General features: G+C 37.1%; 1 protein-coding gene across 3 annotated transcripts; it reads right to left on the bottom strand.

Annotated features, from left to right (window-relative positions):
• Positions 1 to 228: 228 nt before the first annotated feature.
• Positions 229 to 23,831, bottom strand: LOC110633765 (two-component response regulator-like APRR7). Of its 3 annotated transcripts, none has more exons than XM_021782509.2 (9): positions 22,960 to 23,831; positions 22,475 to 22,831; positions 6,636 to 6,797; positions 6,384 to 6,517; positions 5,955 to 6,116; positions 4,479 to 4,662; positions 3,878 to 4,325; positions 2,917 to 3,757; positions 229 to 631 (listed from the first exon to the last, which is right to left on the bottom strand). In XM_021782509.2, the coding sequence occupies exons 2-8, from the start codon at positions 22,818 to 22,820 to the stop codon at positions 2,971 to 2,973; spliced, it is 2,223 nt and encodes a 740-aa protein (XP_021638201.2). In that variant the 5' UTR covers positions 22,821 to 22,831; positions 22,960 to 23,831; the 3' UTR covers positions 229 to 631; positions 2,917 to 2,970. The 3 variants fall into 3 exon arrangements, with proteins under 3 accessions (XP_021638201.2, XP_058003533.1, XP_058003532.1); XM_058147550.1 differs by having other exon boundaries at positions 22,907 to 23,817; XM_058147549.1 differs by having other exon boundaries at positions 22,475 to 23,818.
• Positions 23,832 to 23,916: the final 85 nt, after the last annotated feature.

Genomic DNA, 23,916 nt, shown 5'->3' with positions numbered 1-23,916 from the left:
ATAAAAGAACCCGCTTGAACTTATTAACATTTGGCTCATTTAGAAATAAATCGAGCTCCTCCTCAGTTGATTAATATATCCTTCCCCTCAAAAGGAAGTCGGCATCATTTCTTGTTCCTCAAACTATTCTGGATAATCAATTGATTCCCAACACCACGAGTAACTAGTGATACCCAAATCTCAATTAAAAGCAAAAATATATCCAAAATAGCACCTTCACGAGAAAGCTTAGGAACACACCAAACCAATCGGGTCTTTCTCAGTTTTCACAAGCAATTCGCTGTTCAATCAAGTTTCAGACAGCCAACACACTATGTAAATGTAAATTTATTTCAGAAGGATAGCCCTTTCAAGACTAGCCACCTTCCTAAGTAGCAGGCAAAAGTTCTAAGCAACAAATACTGTTCCGCAATTTAAGTTTACATCAATCAAATACAGTTCTTGTTCTCTATCTATTCATGTCAAGCCACCTATGCCCCGAATAATCAGTGCGTAATTTTCACTATCAGATCAAGGGATCAATTAGCTCTCTTGTTGCTCTGCTTGTGCTCCCATTAGCTGTCTGCCGCACAAATTGTCCCCGCACACGCGGTCGTTGCTCGGCTAATCTCTTCCTGCTTTGTTACCGAACCTGAGACATAAAAACATTATCAATCTAAGCCTTTTTTTTTTCCCAATAAAACTTACAGGGTTGAACAATTAACGTAAGTTGGGGAAACCCTTTTATAAAACAAGATTTAACTGGTTTATATTGACAGATGAAAATGAAGCAAAATCTAGCTCAGCCACAAAATAATGAAAAATATAGACAAAACAGAGTTGAAACAGAGATATGTAGCATTATAACTGCCAAATATTTGAACTTGATTTATAAGGAAAATCTCGCCATTAGGCCAACGAAAACACGCAAAGAAACCGGAAAAAGAAATGACGGTAATGCTACACAAAAAGAAGACTTTCTGAGTTCCAATTGACATGAGGTATGCAACCCTGAAAGAAGCCTAGAACCAAAGTTGGATATATTCAGAAATAAAAAAATTTAACTTACAGGACGTCGCCTAATGCAATAATATAATCTTGCAAAATTTGTTGCAGGTTAAAGGCCTGACTCATGAAAGCAGCTGCTTCATGAGGAAGAATTGAAGAAAAGCACTCTCTCCAAAATTTCATTCCCAATATCATGCTTTGATGGAACTAAACATGGTGATTGCCAATTGAAAATGTAAACAAGATGATCAGGCTTGTGACTGAATAAGAAAGCGATATGCACAAGGGCAGAGCACAAAAAGAATCATGTTGAGTATTCATGCATGCATATACACATCCTCCAGTTGCAGGAAAGCTCAATAGATTCCAACCCTCTTTTATTAGAGGTTGAATCACCCAAAAGAATTGGGATAATGACAACATAAGTGCTTGAACTTTCAGCAACTTCCATATATAAGCTCCCCAACTTTAAATTTGGCAATCAAGTCTCTGAACAAACAAAATGTTTCTAATCAAGTGATTCTGACCATTTATGGATTCCAAAATGCCAATGTATACGTCAAAGACCATTCTCTAAAATTCATGTTGAGTTGGGTAAAATAATCCCAGCTTAACAGGTACAAATAATTATCTGCAGCAAAAAATAACTCCTTCGAGGTAGTATAACATAGACAATAGCAATCAACATGAGTCTCTGTGCCCGTCCAATTGACATTATTTTTCCTAACTCACATGAACCTTGGAGTAAAGAAAGCCACAATGTCCTCGTAAACAATCTGCTGATGGTACAATCTAATGCAGTTGATTACAAAATTATTAATTCAAGCACTTGATGCAAAAATTTAAAGTTGAAGCATTCAGATTCGCTTGAAAGTGCAATCACTTCTTGTAGTCATTTTTCCCAACAAAATACAAAATTTAGGGGCCTGTTTACTAGTGAAAAACAGTTTTCTATTTTCCATTTTGTAAGAAAATTTCAGTTTTCATTTTCCATGGAAAATGAGGGAAAATATGGAAATGTGTTCACCAATCAACAATAGAAAACAGTTTTCTAATCCAAAAATTAAAAAACAATATATTTCATATCTTTCATAATTAAAAAAATAAATAAAAAAATATATTTAAAAACTTTACTTTTAAAAAATTATTTAATATGTGTTATTTATTTTATAATAATATAGTTAATTTTTTATTATTGAAAATTAATATTTCTAAATAATATTAAATTTTAATTATGAAAAATTATAATATAATTTATTTAAAGAAAAATCATTGTTTTCAATTGGAAAACAAAACTTTCTTTATAAAAGAAAACAATGGAATTTGTTTTCTAAATCTTAGTTCAATTTTGGAAAACTGGAAAAATAGTTTTCCAGTTCTCCCTTTGGATAATTGGCACATATGAAAATGAAACTCTATTTTCCATTTTTTAGAAAATTTTCAAGAAAAATACTCCAATTTTCCATAAGTAAACATGCCCCAGATGTCCAAGAAATATATGACCAACAAAGGAAATCCTCCCAATGCACACAAATATTGCATAGAACAATTTAAATAGTGGATGAGAAAATCCAAATAAATTTGTATTGATAACTTGGCAACTGCTTGCACATAAATAGCAAATAAGCAAATGATACACACAGCAAGGGCAAAGATAATGAGAGTTGAAGGTAGGAGGACACCATATACAGCAAAAATGCAAAAGAAAAGAGCCATTAAAACAGTGATTCTCCAGATTTTCTTATTTACTTGGTGATGTTCTTTTGAAGCAAAAGCACGGAAAACAAAGAATGGAAGACCATTCCATAAAAACAGGGAACTTGAAAGGAAAAACCAAAATGGGAAGAAAAAGAATCAGAAAGAAATTGTGTCCTAATATAGCAACTACAACCCTCCATTAGAATGAAAACTATTTCTAATGCCAGTTACCTTTTTCCTGAAGCATCGCTACTTTCTTTTCTGTCGAAATTTGGTCAAGGCAGCTTATCTCTGAGAAAACTTGCTCTGATCTACTAGGTTTCCATCCCCAGTTCCACTCCCAGTCCCACGGCCATCACCACTTCCAGCTTTACCAGCGATTCCATTATCACTTTCTACATTAGTCCCTTCAGCATTGACTGCAGTGCAACTCCCATTTTGTCCATTGCTCCCGTGGTTACTGCCATGGTTACTACTGGAAGCACTTCCATTGATGCTGTAATTGCCACCATTACCTTCAACAGGACCACCCAACAAATTGGAGGACCCACAATGTGGAGGAGCTGCAGCCATTTTCTTCAATGATGAATTATCATGGTCAGGTGGCAGCTGTTGCTGTTGCTGTTGTGATTGCATGCTGTGAGGAGGATGATGATGATGATGGTTAGCAAGGTGCTGAATTTGGAGTTCCTGATTGGTGCCTCTTGGTTGAGCTAGCATTGTTGCACCGGCTACATCATTAGCTTTCTCTGATAAAATCTGCTGAGGGGCACATAATGGGTCACCTTTCAATGGCCGGAAACTAGAAGGTGGATGCAAATATTTGATTGTGGATGATACTGCTGATTTATTTTTCAAGACCATTGACTCAGTAAAAGTGTGATTTGTGGTGGAACCCATATCAATGTTATTGCAACCAACATTTGAGCATTGATTAGGATGATCACCATTCGAATGAGACAGCATATCACAAACTAATCCTTTTTTGGTAAAATCTAAACTAGAATCATGTGGGGAACCACTTTTAATGTTTACACCAGGAGCCTTATTTGAATTTGAGGCCGCATTATACCTGCTTAATACAAAGCAAATATGAACAAACTATCCACAATGTAGACATTAAGTATAAATTGTTTAGGATCTCTAATTGATGTAAGAAAATAAAAGTTAGGTCTTTATGCTTTTCTCATACCTAGAAAAAGCTGAAGAGTCTGAACGTCTTAAGACATTGCGGCCTTCCAAAACAGTAGTCCCGATATCCTTAGCTCCTCTAAGTCTTTTTAAACTAAGTTCAAGGGGCGGTGTTTCTTTAGCATCATTAGAGGCTGTATTTTTTATATCTGAGATCTTGGAATGTCTACATGAAGCCTCAAACTCTGTGCTATCCATATGGGGATCACAAACATTTGTGATGAAACCTGTCAGACTAGCAGCTTCATACTTTATTTTGCTTGATGGACTCTCACTGTTGAGGTCTAGCCGTCCTTTAACAGTTTGTTCTTTGAGTTTACCAGATCCCCCCTCAAGCACATTCTTCTGTTTTGCACCTACAAGTTTGATAGAATCCTCAACTTGGTATTCAAGTCGTAAATCTAGATTTCCTGGCACAACTTTCTCCGAGTCTTTACCAATTGCATTCTCTGAAATATACATATAAAAAAGGCCCACTATATGTTAGACATGAGGGAAAGAAAAACAAAGACATTAAAAAAGAAATGAAAATAACCTGAACAACAGAAAACATCTAATGAATAGCTCAATCAAAGCCTTGGTACACAGATCATCTCACGTACCAAGATGTTCCTCCTGTTCTTCACGCTCCCTTATAGTGGTTACAGGTGCCTGCTTGTTACCCGATATTTCAGCATTGGAGTAGATAACTTGTGCACAAGTACTGTCAGGACATTCAGCAATTTGATCCCAAGGAGACACTGGCTGGGGACTGTCAACATCTACAGCTCGTTTTGTCCAAGAGCTCTGCAAAATACTCATGCAGTCATAACCTTTTAAGTACTTGTAGAAAAAGTCCAACCTATACAAAATTTTTTCAAGTTCTACAAACTTTGAAGTGAGTTTGAAATTGGCATGATCTCATACAATCTAATTTATAATAATCTATTTCATATCTCAAGACTCTTCCCAGTATCAACTTGTACTTCCTATTCACTTTTGCATGCATATTTATACATACACGTGAGATTTTTCTAACCTGAAGGAAGACATAGTAATTCGATAAATAACTTATTATGATCAAAGTAGGTTAGCATTTATAATATGTGGGGGCATGTACATTATGTCATTGTCAATTATATTATATCATGAAAATAATCACTTAAATTTTGCCAACTTACTATGACCATTACTTCTTTATGTTCCGTGCAACAGCAGTTCTATTTTTTGTTGGAGATCTCCTTTAGAAAAGTAAAGGACCCGCAGCCAATAAAAGAAAATTTCAACATTTTATTACTTGATTTTGAGGAAAACAAATTAGGGTAAGCAAAAGTTAACCTAAAAATGCAATTTATCACCATAATATGTTGAGCTGCAAATGAGAGAAAGCATATCAATACTATTATTCATGCAATGTCATTATCATTATGGAAGAATACACACCAATGACTTTCATATTAAAATTTGTGAAGTAATTATGCAATAACAACAGTAGTCTAAGGATATATGAAGTAAATGATTTTCAAGCAGGCACTACATGAGGAGTTCCTCTCACATTTGATCAGTTTCTCAAATGAAATGAGAGAAAGGAAAGTTATTACCTGTCCCCTCCAACAAAAAATAAATAAATAAATAAATAAAAAGGAGATACTTTTAGAATGACTTGCTTTCCTGAATCTTTGAGAAGCATTGTTTCTATTCCATTAACTGAAGAAAAAATCTTTAAAATGCTAGAAGAATTTATTTATCTGATTTTGGTGAAACATAGCGTCTTTGTGGTGATCCTGATGGACTACAACAGAATTTGCTAAGGCCAATAACAATGACAAAAATGATGTCAAAACAATAAGTTACAGATTAAAGGCTATCCAGCTCACTGCTTATAAAAAAGCTTGGGATAGTAGCAATTAAAAAACCTGTTACAGTACCAGAACTAGAATAACTTCCTAAGTATAATTGCAAATATTGATAGTTCCAAATGTAATCACATTAAATATACACCAATAACAAATTTCCAGGATATTCTGGCCATATGCAATACAGAAAGTAAATAATGAGTATAAACATAATTTTGATAATAAAAGACTGATCTTACTTACCTGGGTGCCACTCCCATTGTCACTTCCACCCCCAACATTTAAACCACTGCTTTCACTATCATCTTCATCATTGCTTCCAGTGCCGTTGTCAGACTTTTCAACACTCCTTGATTTTACAGATTTTTGAGTCTGTGTGCCACTTTCACTTCCACTAGCACTAGACTAAGGGAAAGATGAGAAATGATCATTAAACATGGAAAGCAATATGCCCAAGCATGAAACTGAAAACCATAACCAGTATCATCACATAAATGTAACTTCCAAATCAAATCCTTCTATCTCAAAAGGGTAAATGCAAACAGGTGTATTCACTTCTGCATGCCATCAGAAAATAAGAAAAAGGGAAAAAGCAGTTGGCGACTTCATGATGAACTAATTGTGTTTGAGGTATGGATTTAAAATCTGAGGAGGAAAGTCCCAACTACTCACACTATGGCATCTTCTCCATACATGCTGCCAAAGGTTCTTAAGTTCATTCTTCCGTATGGGCTTCACTAAAAAGTCAACAGCGCCTTTTGATAAACACTTAAAGACTAAGCTCATTGAGTCATGAGAGGACATCACTGCACACAGATCTCATCAGAAAAGATCATTAAAAATATCTATTCAAGAAGACTTCATAAATAAACAATCAAGCTTTAACGCCAGAAACCAATAAAATGAATGAATAATTGAACTTACTGATGACAGGAATGTTCTTGCGTGTCTTGTGGCTCATAATTTTGCATAAAAGACCAATTCCAGATAATTGAGGCAGGACTACCTCAGTTAAGACCACGTCAATGTGATTGGTCAAATCTTCTAGTATCTTCCATGCTTGTAATCCATTTGCTGTTTCGATAACTGACATGATAATAAGAATAATAAGAACAGCAACAACAATAACTGTAGCTGTAATACTCTCACTATAGTAATTCTGTACATTCTACTGTTCGGGTGACCAGTGTTGGTCCGGACAGCTAGAACGTCTGAAAAAATATTTAAACTAAAGTGAGGAACCATAATTAACTCAAATATTAATAAAAAAAATTAAAAAAAATTTTAAAAATAAAATACAACCAAATTAAATAAGCCGGTGCCCTAGCGACGGGTAACCAAGTGGGAAGTTGCGGTTCTCGCAACTAGGAGCCCTAAACCCATGAGAAAATTCATAAAATAATTTTTGGGACTCCAGAGAAGAGTCATTGAAGTTCCTATGGCATTAGAATGTCAAGAAAATGCTTAAAAAAATTTTTAGATCGGTACAGACGATTTTGGCTCAATAAGCCAAACAGAGGGCATTTTGGTCATTTCGTCTTCAGAGATGATTTTTGGCCGACTTGTCCAGTTAAGTAAATAATTATTATGATATAAAATGTGAATAAATATTACTAAAAATTAAATTAAAAATGAGTAAAAAAGAAAAAAAAAAGAAAATGAAATAAAAGTCATATTTATGACATAAGCATGATGTAATTAAAATATTTTCACCCAACCAAATTTTGACACATCATTATAAACTACTTAAACATGAATAAAAGGAGATAAAAATTAAAGAACTAAATAGCTATCTTCAACCTTTGGGCAGCAAAAAACGTAGAAAGAGAGAGAGGAAAGAAAACTCCATGAAAGCTCCACTAAGCTCCAAACTCCACTCAATTCCACCATAAATCTCATCCTCCCTTTATTAAAATTTACCCTTATCACTAGATCAAGCTTGGGGCAACCATTAGAAGGAAAAATATTGAAGAATTACAAGCTCAAGTTGGGACTCAAGTAAGGTTAGTGTCCAATTCCTTGACTCTTTCCTTTAAATTCTTGTTAGAATGAAAATTTTAGCTAGGATATATGTAATTTCTTTAAAAATAAACATGTTATAGTGTTACCCTTTTTTTTTTGGCAGCCATGGACTTGTTATGGTGTTGATGATTTCTTTGGATTAAATGAGTGAATAGGCTGCCCTTGATATGATTGTATCACTCAAAATATTAGTTTATGAGTTTAGTGTAAGAAAATGAAATTTTAGAATTCTAGGGCTAGGGTTTGAAACTCAAATATAGGAGTAGATGCAATTGAACACAAAATTATGTTGTAATGGTCATGTAGTGACTATTTGGTAAGCTTTAAACTGAATATGAAGTGAATTGAATCATTGAATGTTGGAAAGCGTAGGCTATCTTGTGTGCTGCAGTCTGGACTCTTGGAGTCCAGTGTGTTTGGAGAGCCTTAACTGAACTTGTGTAGCTCCAATTGGTGCAAGGCCAATTGGAGGTGAAACTAGATACATAATGCTACAATTTTGGTAAAGGAACCCTACCCAGAAAACCAACCTAAGTAGCTCTAAAAATTGACCTAATCCGGGTGACCAATATGCAGTCCCTAGAAAATGACCAAATGAACAGTGTTCATTCATTTAGTCATAACTCAGTGTAGAAAGGTCCAATTGACCTGAATTTTTACCAGTAGAAAGCTGAGACATAGCCCTACAACTTTCATGAAGAAAACAAACCCAAATTTTGACCATAACATATCCAAAAACTGACCTGCAGTCAGTGTACAAAAACTGCAGAATTGATTCTGCCCAGAAATTCTGGAAAAATTGCAATCCGGCCAGTTATGGTGTTTAGGCCATAACTTAAGCTTCAAAACTCCAAATGGAGTGAGTTAAAAAAAGAAATGTAACTAGACACAATAAGGAACAACTTTGATGAATAACATTTGGCCAAATTCTCACTGTAGAATGGCCTAATGGAATAGTGAACTCTAGTACCCAAAACTGAAATTTCTGATTTATTCACCATTGGTTAGAAGTATGGATTGGTAACTAATGCCAACACTTTTGGGAACCAAAATGTGGTAAATTTATGTGATTAGGACTTATGTAGCTATTATGCATTGGAAAGAAAATAATTTGACCTAAATAGTAAAATAAATAGTAACCTTACATGTAAAGTACGAAAATTCAATCAATAACTTGGTAATGTGCCCTAGTACATCTAGTAAGATTCGTTTGGATAGGTTGGCATGCCAATAGGGTTCAGTTAGCAGTACTACACATAGCATTATGCCATTCTATGATTTTATGGCTTTTAGCCATTCTGAAATTATGGTGATACTTTGCCTTGTGCCTAATAATTATTGCACACCGGGAGATACATATGTGACCGATGGTACTTGGTACTCAGTGCCAGTTTACCCGTTTATCCAGTCCAATCATCCAGTATAGGTTACTTGGGCAACTAAAAATGGAAATTGATAAATTTAATGAAATCATTGATATAACAAGTGCCAAATAAATAGACTACAAATAATTATCAAAAATTTGTCTGCATGAGACATCAATATACACACTGCATATTTATTCTCTTTTAGTTCTTTTATTTTATTATTGACACCACTAAGCATTATTATTTAGCGCGTCGCTTTTTGCCACGCGTAGGTTCTGGAGAGACAGACAGAGAACCCAGCAAACCATAGACTGGGTGAGGTCACAGATCTGCATTGAGTCAGAGTCACCTCTCATCTGCAGTGCATCAGTGGTAGGACTTTTAGGTCCCTTTTGAAATTTTGTTTTTGCATTTTGTAATGGGTAGTAGTTTGTGATTTATAAATTATAAACTCGTGTAAATCGTAAATTGATGTAATCATATGTTGATGCACATATTTTGTAAAATTTAATTAATTAATATAATTTGAGAATATCTTCACGAAATTAAATTTGATTTTGATCTGAATGAAATTGTGGATTCATGTTGAAAATTTGAGATGGTTGTGAATGTTAAAAATTGTTGAGACCATGTTGATGGTTATTGGAGTTTGAGAATATGGATGAATATTGGAAGTGTTTTTAAGAGGTTTCGAAGAACTGTTTTCTCCATTTTTAGCCGGTACTCTGCCAGATTTTCTATGAAATTTTCGAAATCTCAAATAAATTTATAATTTCTATAAATGACTTAAATGAGTCAAATCTCACAAATTGCATTTCATCACCATAAAGAAATAAATTAAGGAAAGATAAAAATAATTGAGATAAAATATGGTATTCCGGTACACTATGTGGCATATCTTATTCGGCTACACTGTAGACGGGTAAGGAGTGTCACATTTAGTGGTATCAGAGCATGGTTTAGGCGTTTCTGGATTTAGATTGAGTCCATACAATGCATTGTATTTGTAAGAGTCGAGGTGACACTAATGCAGATCTGTTTGTCTTTGTTATTTTGATTAGGATATGGACCCCATGTCACAGAGGGCAGTTGAGGAGGAAGTGGAGAGTCATGCTCCACCTGCAGCAGCTGAAACTAGGGATAGGGGAGAACCTGCTCTACCAGCTCCAACAAAGCCTGCTCAGCCTCCACAGGCCATGTTTCAGCAAATGGCCGAGTTTTTCAAACAAATGGAAGGGGTAATGCCACCACCATCACCTCCACAGTAGAAATCCCATCTGGAAAAACTGAGAAAATTTGGAGCAGTAGATTTCTTTGGCAAGAGAGAAGATGATTCTATTGCAGCTGAGAATTGGTTGAACAGAACGGGAAGAGTTTTAAAACAACTTCACTGCACCCTAGAGCAAAACTTAGAGGCTGCTGTATCTCTACTGCAAGATGATGCCTATCAATGGTGGGATACAGTGTCCAGTGAAGTGCAACCAGAACAAATAACCTGAGACTTCTTCCTCTCAGAGTTCAAAAAGAAGTATGTGGGTAGTGTATATCTGGAAGAGAGTAGAAGAGAATTCATTAATCTTAGGCAGAGAAAACTGACAGTGGCAGAGTATGAAAAAGAATTTATTAGATTAAGCCGTTATGGAAGGGAGATAGTCCCTAATGAGGCCGAGAGGTGTAAAAGTTTTGAAGAGGGGCTAAATGACAACATAAAGATAATGATCACTACTTTGGGAATCACATACTTCACCAAGTTAGTAGAAGCTACAGTAAAAGTTGAGAAAATCAGAATAAGTGAGCAGACCAGAAGAGAGAGACAGCAGAAGAGGGGCCCAGGTTAGTCTAGCTCATCTCCTGCGCCTGGAAAGAAGTTCAAAGATCCACCTGCTCAGAGTTCAGGTCAGTCTCATGGTCAGGGTCAGTCCTAGGGGCCCAGGCCATAGTTCACACCTAGGAGAGGCCAGTCCACACAATTAGTGGGCAGCTCTCCAGGGACGGTGTTCAGGGGACCAGCCCCAGCATATTTTGCTTGTCCACATTGCCTGAAGTGGCATAAGGGGGAGTGTTGGAGAGTGACGGGTGCCTGCCTAAGGTGTGGGTCGACAGAGCATCAGTTAAAGAACTGTCCACGCAGAACTGCCACAGCTGCTCCAGCATAAGCAGATAGACCTGCCCCTGCACCTCAAAGGGGTAGGAAGTTCGATAAATCTGAGGCAGTTAGTCCATCACTGAGACCTGCATCTGAGCCAGCCGAGAGGCCAGAGCCTATGCCATGAGAGCTCAGGAGGAGCAAGATGCCCCAGATGTTATCAGGGGTACGTTCTCCCTCTACAACACATCTGTGCATGCATTAATGGATCCAGGATCCACTCATTCATACATCTGCATCAACTTACCCGTAGAAAATGGGACACTAGTAGGGGAGAGTGACCAAGACATCCTGGTCACTAATCCATTGGGCCACAGTGTAGTGGTGAACAAGGTGTACAAAGGTTGCCCGTTAAGGATTCAGGGGTATGAATTCTTGGCAGACCTGATTAAATTGTCTTCAAATGAGTTGGATGTGATTTTGGGAATGGACTAGTTGTCACGTCATCAGGCAATGGTCAACTGTAAACTGAAGAGGATTTCCTTGAAAATTCCTGAGGGTAATGAGATTACAGTTGTGGGGGAAAGGACAGATTTTTTGTCCAATATTATCTCAGCCACAGTTGCAAGAAAACTGATGAAAAAAGGCTGTGAAGCCTACCTAGCACATGTGGTGGATACTAGACAGGCTAAACCAGATCTTTGTGACATACCCACAGTAAGAGACTTCCCAGATGTGTTCCCTGAAGAATTGCCTGGCTTGCCACCAGAAAGGAAAGTGAAATTTGGCATTGAGATACTGCCGGGTACAACACCAATCTTTATTGCTCCTTATAGGATGGCACCTACTGAGTTAAAGGAGCTGAAAATCCAGTTGCAGGAGTTACTGGATAAGGGGTTCATACGCCCCAGTGTGTCACCATAGGGAGCTCCAGTGCTGTTTGTAAAGAAGAAGGATGGGACTTTGAGGTTATGCATCGATTACCGACAGTTGAATAAAGTGACTGTGAAGAACAAGTATCTGTTACCTAGAATTGATGATCCATTTGATCAGTTGAAGGGAGTAGGAGTATTTTCCAAAATTGATCTCAAATCAGGGTATCATCAGTTGAGGGTGAAGGATGCAGATGTGCCAAAGACTGCATTTAGGACCCGGTATGGGCATTATGAGTTTCTTGTGATGCCCTTTGGCCTAACAAATGTACCAGCAGCATTCATGGACCTTATGAACCGTATCTTCCATCCACACCTAGATCAGTTCGTAGTGGTTTTTATTGATGATATTTTGGTGTATTCCAAGACCAGGGAAGAACATGATGAGCATTTGAGGATTGTCCTGCAAACACTGAGAGAAAAGAAGCTGTATGCTAAGTTGTCCAAGTGTGACTTCTGGTTGAGTGAGATTGCATTTCTTGGATACATAGTGTCGGCTGATAGGATTAGAGTGGATCCCAAGAAAATAGAAGTAGTGATGGAATGGAAGCCTCCCAGAAATACAACTGAGGTCAGAAGTTTCTTGGGGCTAGCTGGGTATTATAAAAGATTTGTGAAGGGATTTTCTTTAATAACTGCTCCAATGACCAATTTGTTACACAAGAATGTCATATTTGACAGGAATGACAAATGTCAAGCCAGTTTTGAGAGGCTGAAGGCTATATTGACAGAAGCACCAGTGTTGACACAGCCAGTATCTGGGAAAGACTTTGTGGTCTATAGTGATGCCTCACATAATGGGTTAGGATGTGTATTGATGCAAGAGGGAAACGTGGTCGCCTATGCTTCCAGGCAGCTAAGGCTATATGAACAAAATTACCCTACCCATGATTTAGAATTTGCAGCAATTATCTTCGCACTGAAGATACGAAGGCACTACTTGTTTGGTGAAAAGTGCTACATTTACACAGGCCACAAAAGTCTGAAATATTTGCCAACACAGAAGGAACTCAACCTTAGACAGAGGCGATGGATTGATTTCCTGAAGAACTATGATTGTGTGATTGACTACCATCCTGGGAAGGCAAATGTAGTTGCTGATACTTTGAGCAGAAAATCCATCACAGCCTTGAGGTCATTGAATGCCTGTCTATCCTTAGCTCGAGATGGAGCTATTTTGGCTGAGTTACAAGTGAGGCCAAACCTGCTACAACAGATTTTAAATGGGCAGAAGGTAGATGAGAAGTTAATGACTACTATGAGCAAAATCTCAAAAGGGAAGGCAACTAACTATGAGGTGAAAGCAGATGGGTGTCTGTACTACAAAGGAAGAGTGTGTGTACCAGATGATGGGAAATTGAAAGCCAGTATCCTGAAAGAGGCACACACCAGTGTTTATGCTATGCACCCAGTAAGTACAAAAATGTATCATGACCTCAAACTTCATTATTGGTGGCCTGGTATGAAGAAGGACATAGCTGACTATGTGACTAAATGCTTGACATGTCAGCAAGTCAAGGAAAAACATCAAGTTCCATCGGGTTTGCTACAGCCTATACGCATACCTAAATGGAAAATGGATCGGGTCACCATGGATTTTGTAAGTGGTCTACCTCTCACCCAGAAGAAGCATGACGCAGTATGGGTGATAGTGGATAGATTGACGAAGTCAGCACACTTTCTGCTAGTTAGAACCGACAACTCACTGGAGAAGTTAGCAAAATTGTATATCAGTGAGATAGTTAGACTGCATGGAATTCCACTTTCCATCGTATCTGATCGAGACCCAAGGTTTACATCAAGATTTTGAAAGAGGTTGCATGAATCATTGGGTACACAACTCCACTTTAGCACAGTTTTCCATCATCAGACGGATGGGCAATCAGAAAGAGTAATCCAGGTAAAATTTGAAACCAATGGAACTAATACAAATATTGAACTGAAATGATAATATAACATGAAATATACGTCAGGTCCTTGAGGATATGCTAAAGAGTTGTGTCATTGAGTTTGAGGGAAGTTGGGATAAATACCTCCCACTCGCAGAATTTGCATACAACAATAGCTACCAAGCTAGCATCCAAATGGCCCCGTATGAAGCATTGTATGAAAGGAAATATAGAACTCCAGTGTGTTGCACTGAATTGGGCGAAGATAAACTGGTAGGGCCAGACCTGGTGAAACAGACTGAGGAGAAGGTAAAGCTAATCAAAGCCAATCTGAAAGTTGCCTCAGATAGACAGAAATCTTATGCCGACCTAAAGAGAAAAGAAATAGAATATGCAATTGGAGATAAGGTGTTCCTTAAGGTGTCACAGTGGAAAAAAGTATTAAGGTTTGGAAGAAAAGATAAGTTAAGCCCTAGGTTCATTGGCCCATATGAAGTCATTGAACGTGTGGGTCCAGTGGCCTAAAGGCTAGCTTTACCACCAGAGCTGGACAAGATCCACAATGTGTTTCATGTATCCATGCTGAGAAGATACCGCTCAAATCCTTCACATGTCATCTCCATGGAAGAAATTGAAGTACAACCGGATTTGACATATGAAGAAGAACCCATATAGATCCTGGCTCGGGAAGTGAAAGAGTTGAGGAATAAGCAGATTCCACTGGTGAAAGTGCTTTGGAGGCACAACAACACCGAGGAGGCAACTTGGGAAAGTGAAGAGACGATGAGGCAACAATTCCCTCAACTGTTTGCATCAAGTAAATTTTGAGGACGAAATTTAAATTAGAGGGGAAGAGTTGTAACACCCTCACTGTAGCAATTCTGTACATTTTACTGTTCGGGTGACCAGTGTCGGTCTGAACAGCTAGAACGTCTAGAAAAATATTTAAATTAAAATGAGAAACTATAATTAACTCAAATATTAATAAAAAAATTTAGAAAAAATTTTAGAAATAAAATACAACCAAGTTAAATAAGCCGGTACCCTAGCGATGGGTAACCCAGTGGGAAGTTACAGTCCTCGCAACAAAGAGCCCTAAACCTAGGAGAAATTTCATAAAATAATTTTTGGGACTCCAGAGAAGAGTCATTGAGGTTTCTATAGCATTAGAATGCCAAGAAAATGCTTAGAAAAATTTTTAGATCGGTACAGATGATTTTGGCTCAATAAGTCAAACGGAGGGCATTTTAGTCATTTCGTCTTTAGAGATGATTTTTGACCGACTTGTCTAGTTAAGTAAATAATTATTATGATGATATAAAATGTGAATAAATATTGCTAAAAATTAAATTAAAAATAACTAGAAAAGAAAAAAAAAAGAAAATGAAATAAAAGTCATATTTATGACATAATCATGATGCAATTAAAATATTTTCACCCAACCAAATTTTGACACATCATTATAAACTACTTAAACATGAATACAAGGAGATAAAAATTAAAGAACTAAATAGCTATGTTCAACCTTTGGGTAGCCAAAAACGTAGAGAGAGAGAGAGGAAAGAAAACTCCATGAAAGCTCCACTAAGCTCCAAACGCCACTAAATTCCACCATAAATCTCATCCTCCCTTCATTAAAATTTACCCTTATCACTAGATCAAGCTTGGGGCAGTCATTAGAATGAAAAATATTGAAGAATTACAAGCTCAAGTTGGGACTCAAGTAAGGTTAGTGTCAAATTCCTTGACTCTTTCCTTTAAATTCTTGTTAGAATGAAAATTTGAGCTAGGATATGTGTAATTTCTTTAAAAATAAACATGTTATAGTGTCACCCTATTTTTTTGGCAGCCATGAACTTGTTATGGTGTTGATGATTTCTTTGGATTAAATGAGTGAATAGACTGCCCTTGATATGATTGTATCACTCAAAATATTAGTTTATGAGTATAGTGCAAGAAAATGAAATTTTGGAATTCTAGGGCTAGGGTTTGAAACTCAAATATGGGAGTAGATGCAATTGAACACAAAATGATGTTGTAATGGTCATGTAGTGACCATTTGGTAAGCTTTAAACTGAATATGAAGTGAATTGAGTCATTGAATGTTGGAAAGGGTAGGCTGCCTTGTGTGCTGCAGTCTGGACTCTTGGAGTCCAGTGTGTTTGGAGAGCCTTAACTGAACTTGTGTAGCTCCAATTGGTGCAAGGCCAATTGGAGGTGAAACTAGATACATAATGCTATAATTTTGGTGAAGGAACCCTACCTAGAAAACCAACCCAAGTGGTTCTAAAAATTGGAAAATGACCAAATGAACAGTGTTCATTCATTTGGTCATAACTTAATGTAGAAATGTCCAATTGACCTAAATTTTTACCAGTAAAAAGCTGAGACATAGTCCTACAACTTTCATGAAGAAAACAAACCCAAATTTTGACCATAACATGTCCAAAAACTAACCTACAGTCAGTGCACAAAAAACTGCAGAATTGATTCTGCCCAAAAATTCTAGAAAAATTGCAATCCGGCCAGTTATGGTGTTTAGGCCATAACTTGAGCTACAAAACTCCAAATGGAGTTATTCAAAAAAAGAAATGTAACTAGACACAATAAGGAACAACTTTGATGAAGAACATTTGGCCAAATTCTTCCTATAGAATGGCCTAATAGAATAGTGAACTATAGCACCCAAAACTGAAATTTCTGATTTATTCACCATTGGTTAGAAGAATGGATTGGCAACTAATGCCAACATTTTTGGGAACCAAAATGTGGTAAATTTATGTGATTAGGACTTATGTAGCTATTATGTATTGAAAAGTCAATAATTTGACCTAAATAGTAAAATAAATAGTAACCTTACGTGTAAAGTATGAAAATTTAATCAATAACTTGGTAATGTGCCCTAGTATACCTAGTAAAATTCGTTTGGATAGGTTAGCATGCCAATAGGGTTCAGTTAGCAGTACTGCACATAGCATTATGCCATTCTGTGATTTTATGGCTTTTAGCCATTCTGAAATTATGGTGATACTTGGCCTTGTGCCTAATAATTATTACAGCTTATTAGCTGTTCTGTTGCACACCGGGAGATACATATGTGACCGATGGTGTAACGGCCCGGGGTACTTAGTACCCAGTGCCAGTTTACCCATTTATCCAGTCCAATCATCTAGTATATGTTACTTGAGCAACTAAAAATGAAAGTTGATAAATTTAATGAAATCATTGATATAACAAGTGCCAAATAAATAGACTACAAATAATTATCAAAAATTTGTCTGCATGAGACATCAATATACACACTGCATATTTATTTTCTTTTAGTTCTTTTATTTTATTATTGGCACCACTAAGTATTATTGCTTAACGCGTCGCTTTTTGCCACCTGTAGGTTCTGGAGAGACAGATAGAGAGCTCAGCAGACCACAGACTAGGTGAGGTCACAGATCTGCATAGAGTCAGAGTCACCTCTCATCTGCAGTGCATCAGTGGTAGGACCTTTAGGTCCCTTTTGAAATTTTGTTTTTGCATTTTGTAATGGGTAGTAGTTTGTGATTTGTAAATTATGAACTCATATAAATAGTAAATTGATGTAATCATATGTTGATGCACATATTTTGTAAAATTTCGTTAATTAATATAATTTGAGAATATCTTCATGAAATTAAATTTGATTTTGATCTGAATGAAATTGTGGATTCATGTTGAAAATTTGAGATGGTTGTGAATGTTGAAAATTGTTGAGACCATGTTGATGGTTGTTGGAGTTTGAAAATATGGATGAATATTGGAAGTGTTTTTCACAGGTTCCGAAGAACTGCCAAATTTTCTATAAAATTTTCGAAACCTCAAATAAATTTATAATTTCTATAAATGACTTAAATGAGTCAAATCTCACAAATTGCATTTCATCACCATAAAGAAATAAATTAAGGAAGGATAAAAATAATTAAGATAAAATATGGTGTTCCGATACACTGTGTAGCATATCTTATTCGGCTACACTGTAGACGGGTAAGGGGTGTCACAGTAGCAATATCATATCAGAAGGCAAAATTTTTTTTTAAAAAAGGAAGACATTATACATACATTTAGTGCCAATATCCTAGGTAGATAATAATAAATTGCTACTGATTTAAGTCGGCTTAATACGTGCGCAAATCACTAGCCTATCAGTTCAAAGGTCCTATGTCATATGCCTCGTCAATCTTTAGTTGTGTTCATCAGCAAGTTGGTTAGTAGCTTTGTCTTTTAAGATGTAGTTAGCAAATGACTATTACTAACTATAGTTGCATGAGTGCCTCCAAGAATCCAGGGTTAGTAAAGATATATTAAGAAACCAACATCCGCATTGAGTAAGTTTGATAATAAGAAACTTATTCTCAATCATCTTCTTCCTTTTGCATCCTCCCATTCCTCTCCCCACCCCCACCCCCCCTGTCACGGGGCCACTTCCTAGCTCGGACAGCAGTCCCGTGCGGTGCCTAAACTTCCACCCAATCTAGGCCAGCCTACTCGTATTCAAGGGTCTTTCCCCTTAAAGAGGATTTCCAATATCCTTATCGAGGGCCTCTCATGTATCTAGCCGATCATCGAGCATTGATATTCCTTGTAACACGATGTCGCCCCTCATCGTGTACATCCTCAAGCATCTACCGAAAGCCTAGCAACAAGCATCATCCGACCGTATGGCTGAACCCAAAGTCAATGTAAAATATTTGTTTCCCTATACCGAATAGCATCATTGGCCCGTATACCGAGCAGCATCGTCGGCCTTATATAGAAACCTCGGCCTTGGAGAGATGCGCACTACAAGCCCCTCGGCCTTATAGTGTCCATGAAGCTCCTTCTTCATGGAGACACCGAACTCCCATCTCTCGAGAGCACGATGCCCGCTGCCTAGTACAATGAGTACGTAGGGAGCTCACTTAGAGTCACGCCCTTGCGCCAGTGACCCCGGGGATGGTGGAGAGCTTGACACCAAATTCGGCAACTAGCTGGGCCCGACCGTGCTCACTAGTGGCCAACTAGTCACACCCCCCCCTAAAGAGCATTAGGAACATAGTGAACTCTGGTAGGAGGAGACATCAGTATGTCTCAGTGGTCACACCCCCCTGGACTTTCCCATATTTATAAAAGTGTCCGCCAAACTTCTCATTCTCATCAATTGTGCCCTTGCACCATTTTATAGGCCTACGACTTGGCTGGATTTGGCCAATGCTCGCGGGGTAACGGGCTGTCCCCCTTACACCCCCCTCCTCTTTTTTTTTTTTTTTTTTTTTTTTTTTTTTCATTAAATCTCTCTAGGACTAATAGATTAGAGATTCAAGCGCTAAAAGGTGACCCTTGATCTTAGATGAGAACAATTCCTAAGTGTTAAATTTGAACTAGAAATCTTTAATTTTGTTCATTCACACACACACACACACACACACACACACAAAAAACTCAAATCCCTGAAATTATGCTAACCAGTATAGGAATATATACACATATTTACTTCCTATTATATAGAACTCCCCTCAAATTGGAACGTGGAATCTCATCAATTCCAACACTCCCACTTGATGAAATTCTTATTAAAGCCAAGAACTCCCTCACAATAGCTCACAAATAGCACAACTAGCAGTTCACAAGGATGCACAAACACTAGAGCTTGATAACAATGAATTTTAAAAAAAGGACCCAAAACCATCCTTAGAACATTGCAACAAGTCCAACAATCCTCAGGTTCAATAATACCCATAAGAAACCACCAAAGGGTACCAGATTAGAAGCACCTACAAAAAGGCACGAACACACAAAGCAACTCACAAGGTTGCACTACCCTCTCCAAAAGCAATGCTAGTAAGGAAACACCAATACAAAGCAACTCACAATATTGCACTTCCCTCTCTAAAAGTGACACCGGCAAGGAAAAAGACTGAAACAGTAGTAAGATTTTCCACCAGCTCACGGAGCCCAAATACAAAAACGTCAAAGGAGTATCAAATGAGGCAAGTCCAAAAGCAGAAATTGAAAGCAAATAGGCAAGGATCGCAGAGCCCAAATACAAAAAACACAGTAACCAACAGAAATATAGCCAACAAAACAGTGACTAAAATAGCCACGGGTTACCCAAACCTTAGTATCAATAGTCATAACAATAAACCTTCTAGAGTCAAGTAAACTAAACACTAGGAATTAACAACAAAATGTTGTCAACACAAAAAGACCCAAATATAGGAATTGAAGCTTCAACCAAGTCAGCCACAAATAAAAAACAAGAAGATATAAATGAAGTAGGACCACAAATAACCTGCAATCGATGCACAACCAAGCCCGCAATGGAAGAACCAAACAAATAAGAACAATGCCGATGAACAGTACCAAAGCCATAATAAATCAAGGCTCTGATACCATATTAATTTTGAAGTAGAAATCCTTGATTTTATTCATTCATAATACACATATATTATATACATACAACTCAAATCCATAAATAGGAAAAGAATAAAGTCCCTAAAATTATGCTAACTAATATAGGAATATATACACAAATTTACTTCCTATTCTATAATACTCCCCCTCAAGTTAGAACATAGAATTTCATAATTCCAACACTAAGAGCTAGACAAAATAACATAATCAAGAATTCATAAAGATTTGAGATTATTTCCTCACTCACAATGAACTTGCATATTCACAAGTGCAAGACTCATATTTGCTAAAAGTACTGTTGTAGAAGTGATGCAGTATAATTTTGTTAACAAATTGTTAGGCCCAATGTTGATGCAAGCATCATAGTCCAGAATCTCTAGGACTTGCTAATAAACATTTTCAAATGTTATCCATGACTTGCAAATTGAAAGGTTGATGTGCACACTACTCTGGAGCAAGAAGATTCACTTTGCGCATCAAGATACATTTTGTGAAAAGTAAGCTTTTTATTGAGTAGAGTTTGCCTACAAGCCACAACCTGAATGAAGTTTTTCTGTAATCCTTAGTCTTTTTGGTTTATATGAATGTTAGAATGCTCGCAAGCACCTTACCTAGAGGTTCTAGAATCTTGCTACTTATCAAACTAATAAAGTTCCTTCACATAATTACATAAATTTGGAACATTTGGAAAAGGTTACAGAGGTAGCATCTTTTCCGACATTCTTCTGCAAGACCATACAATACTAGAGTCGTTACTTCATATATATCAGACAAATACGCAACTCAACTCAACTATGCCTTTATCCCAAAAATTTGGGGTCGACTATATGGATTCACTTTCTTCACTCTAAACGATTTTGGGCTAAATCCTCAGAAATGTGTAATGCTTCTAGGTCATGTTGTACTAGTCTCCTCCAAGTCAATTTAGGTCTACCCCTTTTTTTCTTTCTATCCTCTAACCTAATGTGCTCTACTTGTCTAACTGAAACCTCCGTATGTCTACACTTCACATGACCAAACCACCTTAATCTCTCTTCTCTCAACTTATCTTCAATTGGCACCACTCCTACCTGTTGTCTAATACTCTCATTACGGACTTTATCTAGTCTAGTATGGCCACTCATCCACCTTAACATTCTCATCTCCGCAACTCTTATCTTAGACACATACGACTCCTTCAGTGCCCAACACTCACTACCATATAACATAGCCGGTCGTATGACTGTACGGTAAAATTTTCCTTTCAACTTATTGGGAATCTTGCGATCACATAAAACTCCCGTAGCACGTCTCCACTTCAGCCGTCCGGCTTTAATCACATGACTAACATCCTCCTCACATCCGTCATCTACTTGAAGGACTGAGCCGAGATATTTAAAGTGATTACTTTGGGACAGTACCACTCCATCCAAACTAACTCCTTCCCTATCACTAGTTTGGCCTTCACTGAACTTGCAATGCATGTATTCTGTCTTCATTCTACTTAACTTAAAGCCCTTTGACTCTAGAGTACTTCTCCAAAACTCTAGTTTTCTATTGACTCCTTCTCGCGTCTCATCTATCAGAACAATATCATCCGCAAACATCATGCACTAAGAAATACTCTCTTGTATGCGTTTCGTCAATTCATCTAAAACTAATGTAAAAAGGCAAGGGTTTATAGCTGATCCTTAGTGTAATCCAATTGAGATCGGAAAATCTCTTGTGTCCTCTCACACTGTGCGCACAATAGTAGTTGCTCCTTAATACATATCTTTTGTTCTTGTCATTTATCTGCTTAAAAATTTCCCTTAAACATAAATTTTGAAATTTTGAAAAAAAAAAATCAGTAATTTAACTTTTCTTCCAAAATTTTCTGAAAGATTTTGCATCTTCAATGTGCTAGAAGCCTAGAAACCATTCACTTTTGTCCCACAAGATTTTATGAATGTACAACACTTGCTGCAAGCATAATGTTAACTCAGAACTTTGTATCCTCATTTCAGTTTTTATGACAATTTTACTATTGTAATAAAGCATTCACTGTCACAGAGAACACTACACAAACCTTCATAACTGCAATTCCGAAGTAGAGCAGTGACAACATGGCGTGTAGAATCATCATATTCAACAAGCAGAACCTGGAGGGATCTCAAATGGAGAAACCTCTCCCAACAAACTATTGATCCTTGAGACTGTTGTTGCTGCGCAATTTGCAGTGCAGCTGCAGGGGGCTGGGGAGCCCCTCCATGCCCATCTTTTATGTTTTCAGCAATGCCATTGACTTCCAAACCATGATATTCAGCTAAATTTTGCTCCTCGCTCACAACTCCATCCTTAACTCTCTTCTTCCCGTTGTGAAGCCGATGATTTAGTGGCCTCAAATCTTTGTCCCCATCACCATCAACGCTCATCTAGACGCTCCCTGTGAATCAGATTCAAAAAGCCTGATAACAATAATAATAATAAAGAAGTTGCAACACCTGAACAGTGAAAAAACCTCTTCAATCCACAAAACAAATGGCACATAGCGTCTGCTTCCAGAAACCCAACCTCTAAAGACAGTTCAGCTCAACCTGAAACAAGAGAGCAAATCACCAGGCCGGCAGTGACGCAGACAGCAGATCCATAACCAAATAAACAACACCACCTTAGATATAAATTGTATTCAATCCTCTAAAAATGTTCTGAATTTTCCCTGAAAGAATAGAGCATCATATCAGGTTATCTAAAATGTATATCAACCTAAAAAGAGAAATCGCCACCACTCAGACTCAAACCAAAAAAAAAAAAAAAGAAAGACCTCAAATTTCATGCTTAATCTTACTACTCAACCCATGAATATCAACCGACAGAGAGTGGATTGTAGTCGACTAATTTCCATACACTGCATAATTGTACAAAGTTCAGCAACAAACCCTAATCTCAAGCAAACAGAGAATCAAAAAGCTTCTACCATAACATAATTTAATAAAAAAAACACAATTGCAAAGATCTAAACAATCTTCAATCAAGCACTCATTTCAAACATCTTCAGCTTACTGCAGAACCGTGTCTTCAAGCATCAAAAATTGCATAAAATAAACAATTAATATGAATTCTTCACAGGATTTAAAAGTTTTTTAAAAAATTGATAAATTTCCTCTAAAGCTTACACAGATTAGACTGAAAAAGATTAATCACCTCCAAAATTTCATTAACCACCGTTACCAAGCTCAATTAAGCAACAAATCATTCGAGAATTTAACATTGCAGAAAAGAAAAATAAGCTAATTCTCAAAGCCTGTCAGTTGGAAAAAAATTAAAAATCAAATTTAGAATTTATAAACAGTAAAAAAAAAAAAAAAAAAAAGAAAAGAAAATGAGTTTGACTGGTGTAAGAAACAAGGAGCCCAGAACAAAAGGCAAATATCGGCTACCTTCCTGTTTGGGAGGAGAAGGGAAGAGAGATTAGATGCATGCCGGGTTGCTGACGTGGAGGAAATGGAGGTGTGGAATGTTTCAGAAGTG

The sequence above is a fragment of the Hevea brasiliensis genome, chromosome 5 (genome assembly GCF_030052815.1).
Source record: "Hevea brasiliensis isolate MT/VB/25A 57/8 chromosome 5, ASM3005281v1, whole genome shotgun sequence".
NCBI lineage: Eukaryota > Viridiplantae > Streptophyta > Magnoliopsida > Malpighiales > Euphorbiaceae > Hevea > Hevea brasiliensis.
This window is presented reverse-complemented; position numbering and strand designations above follow the sequence as displayed.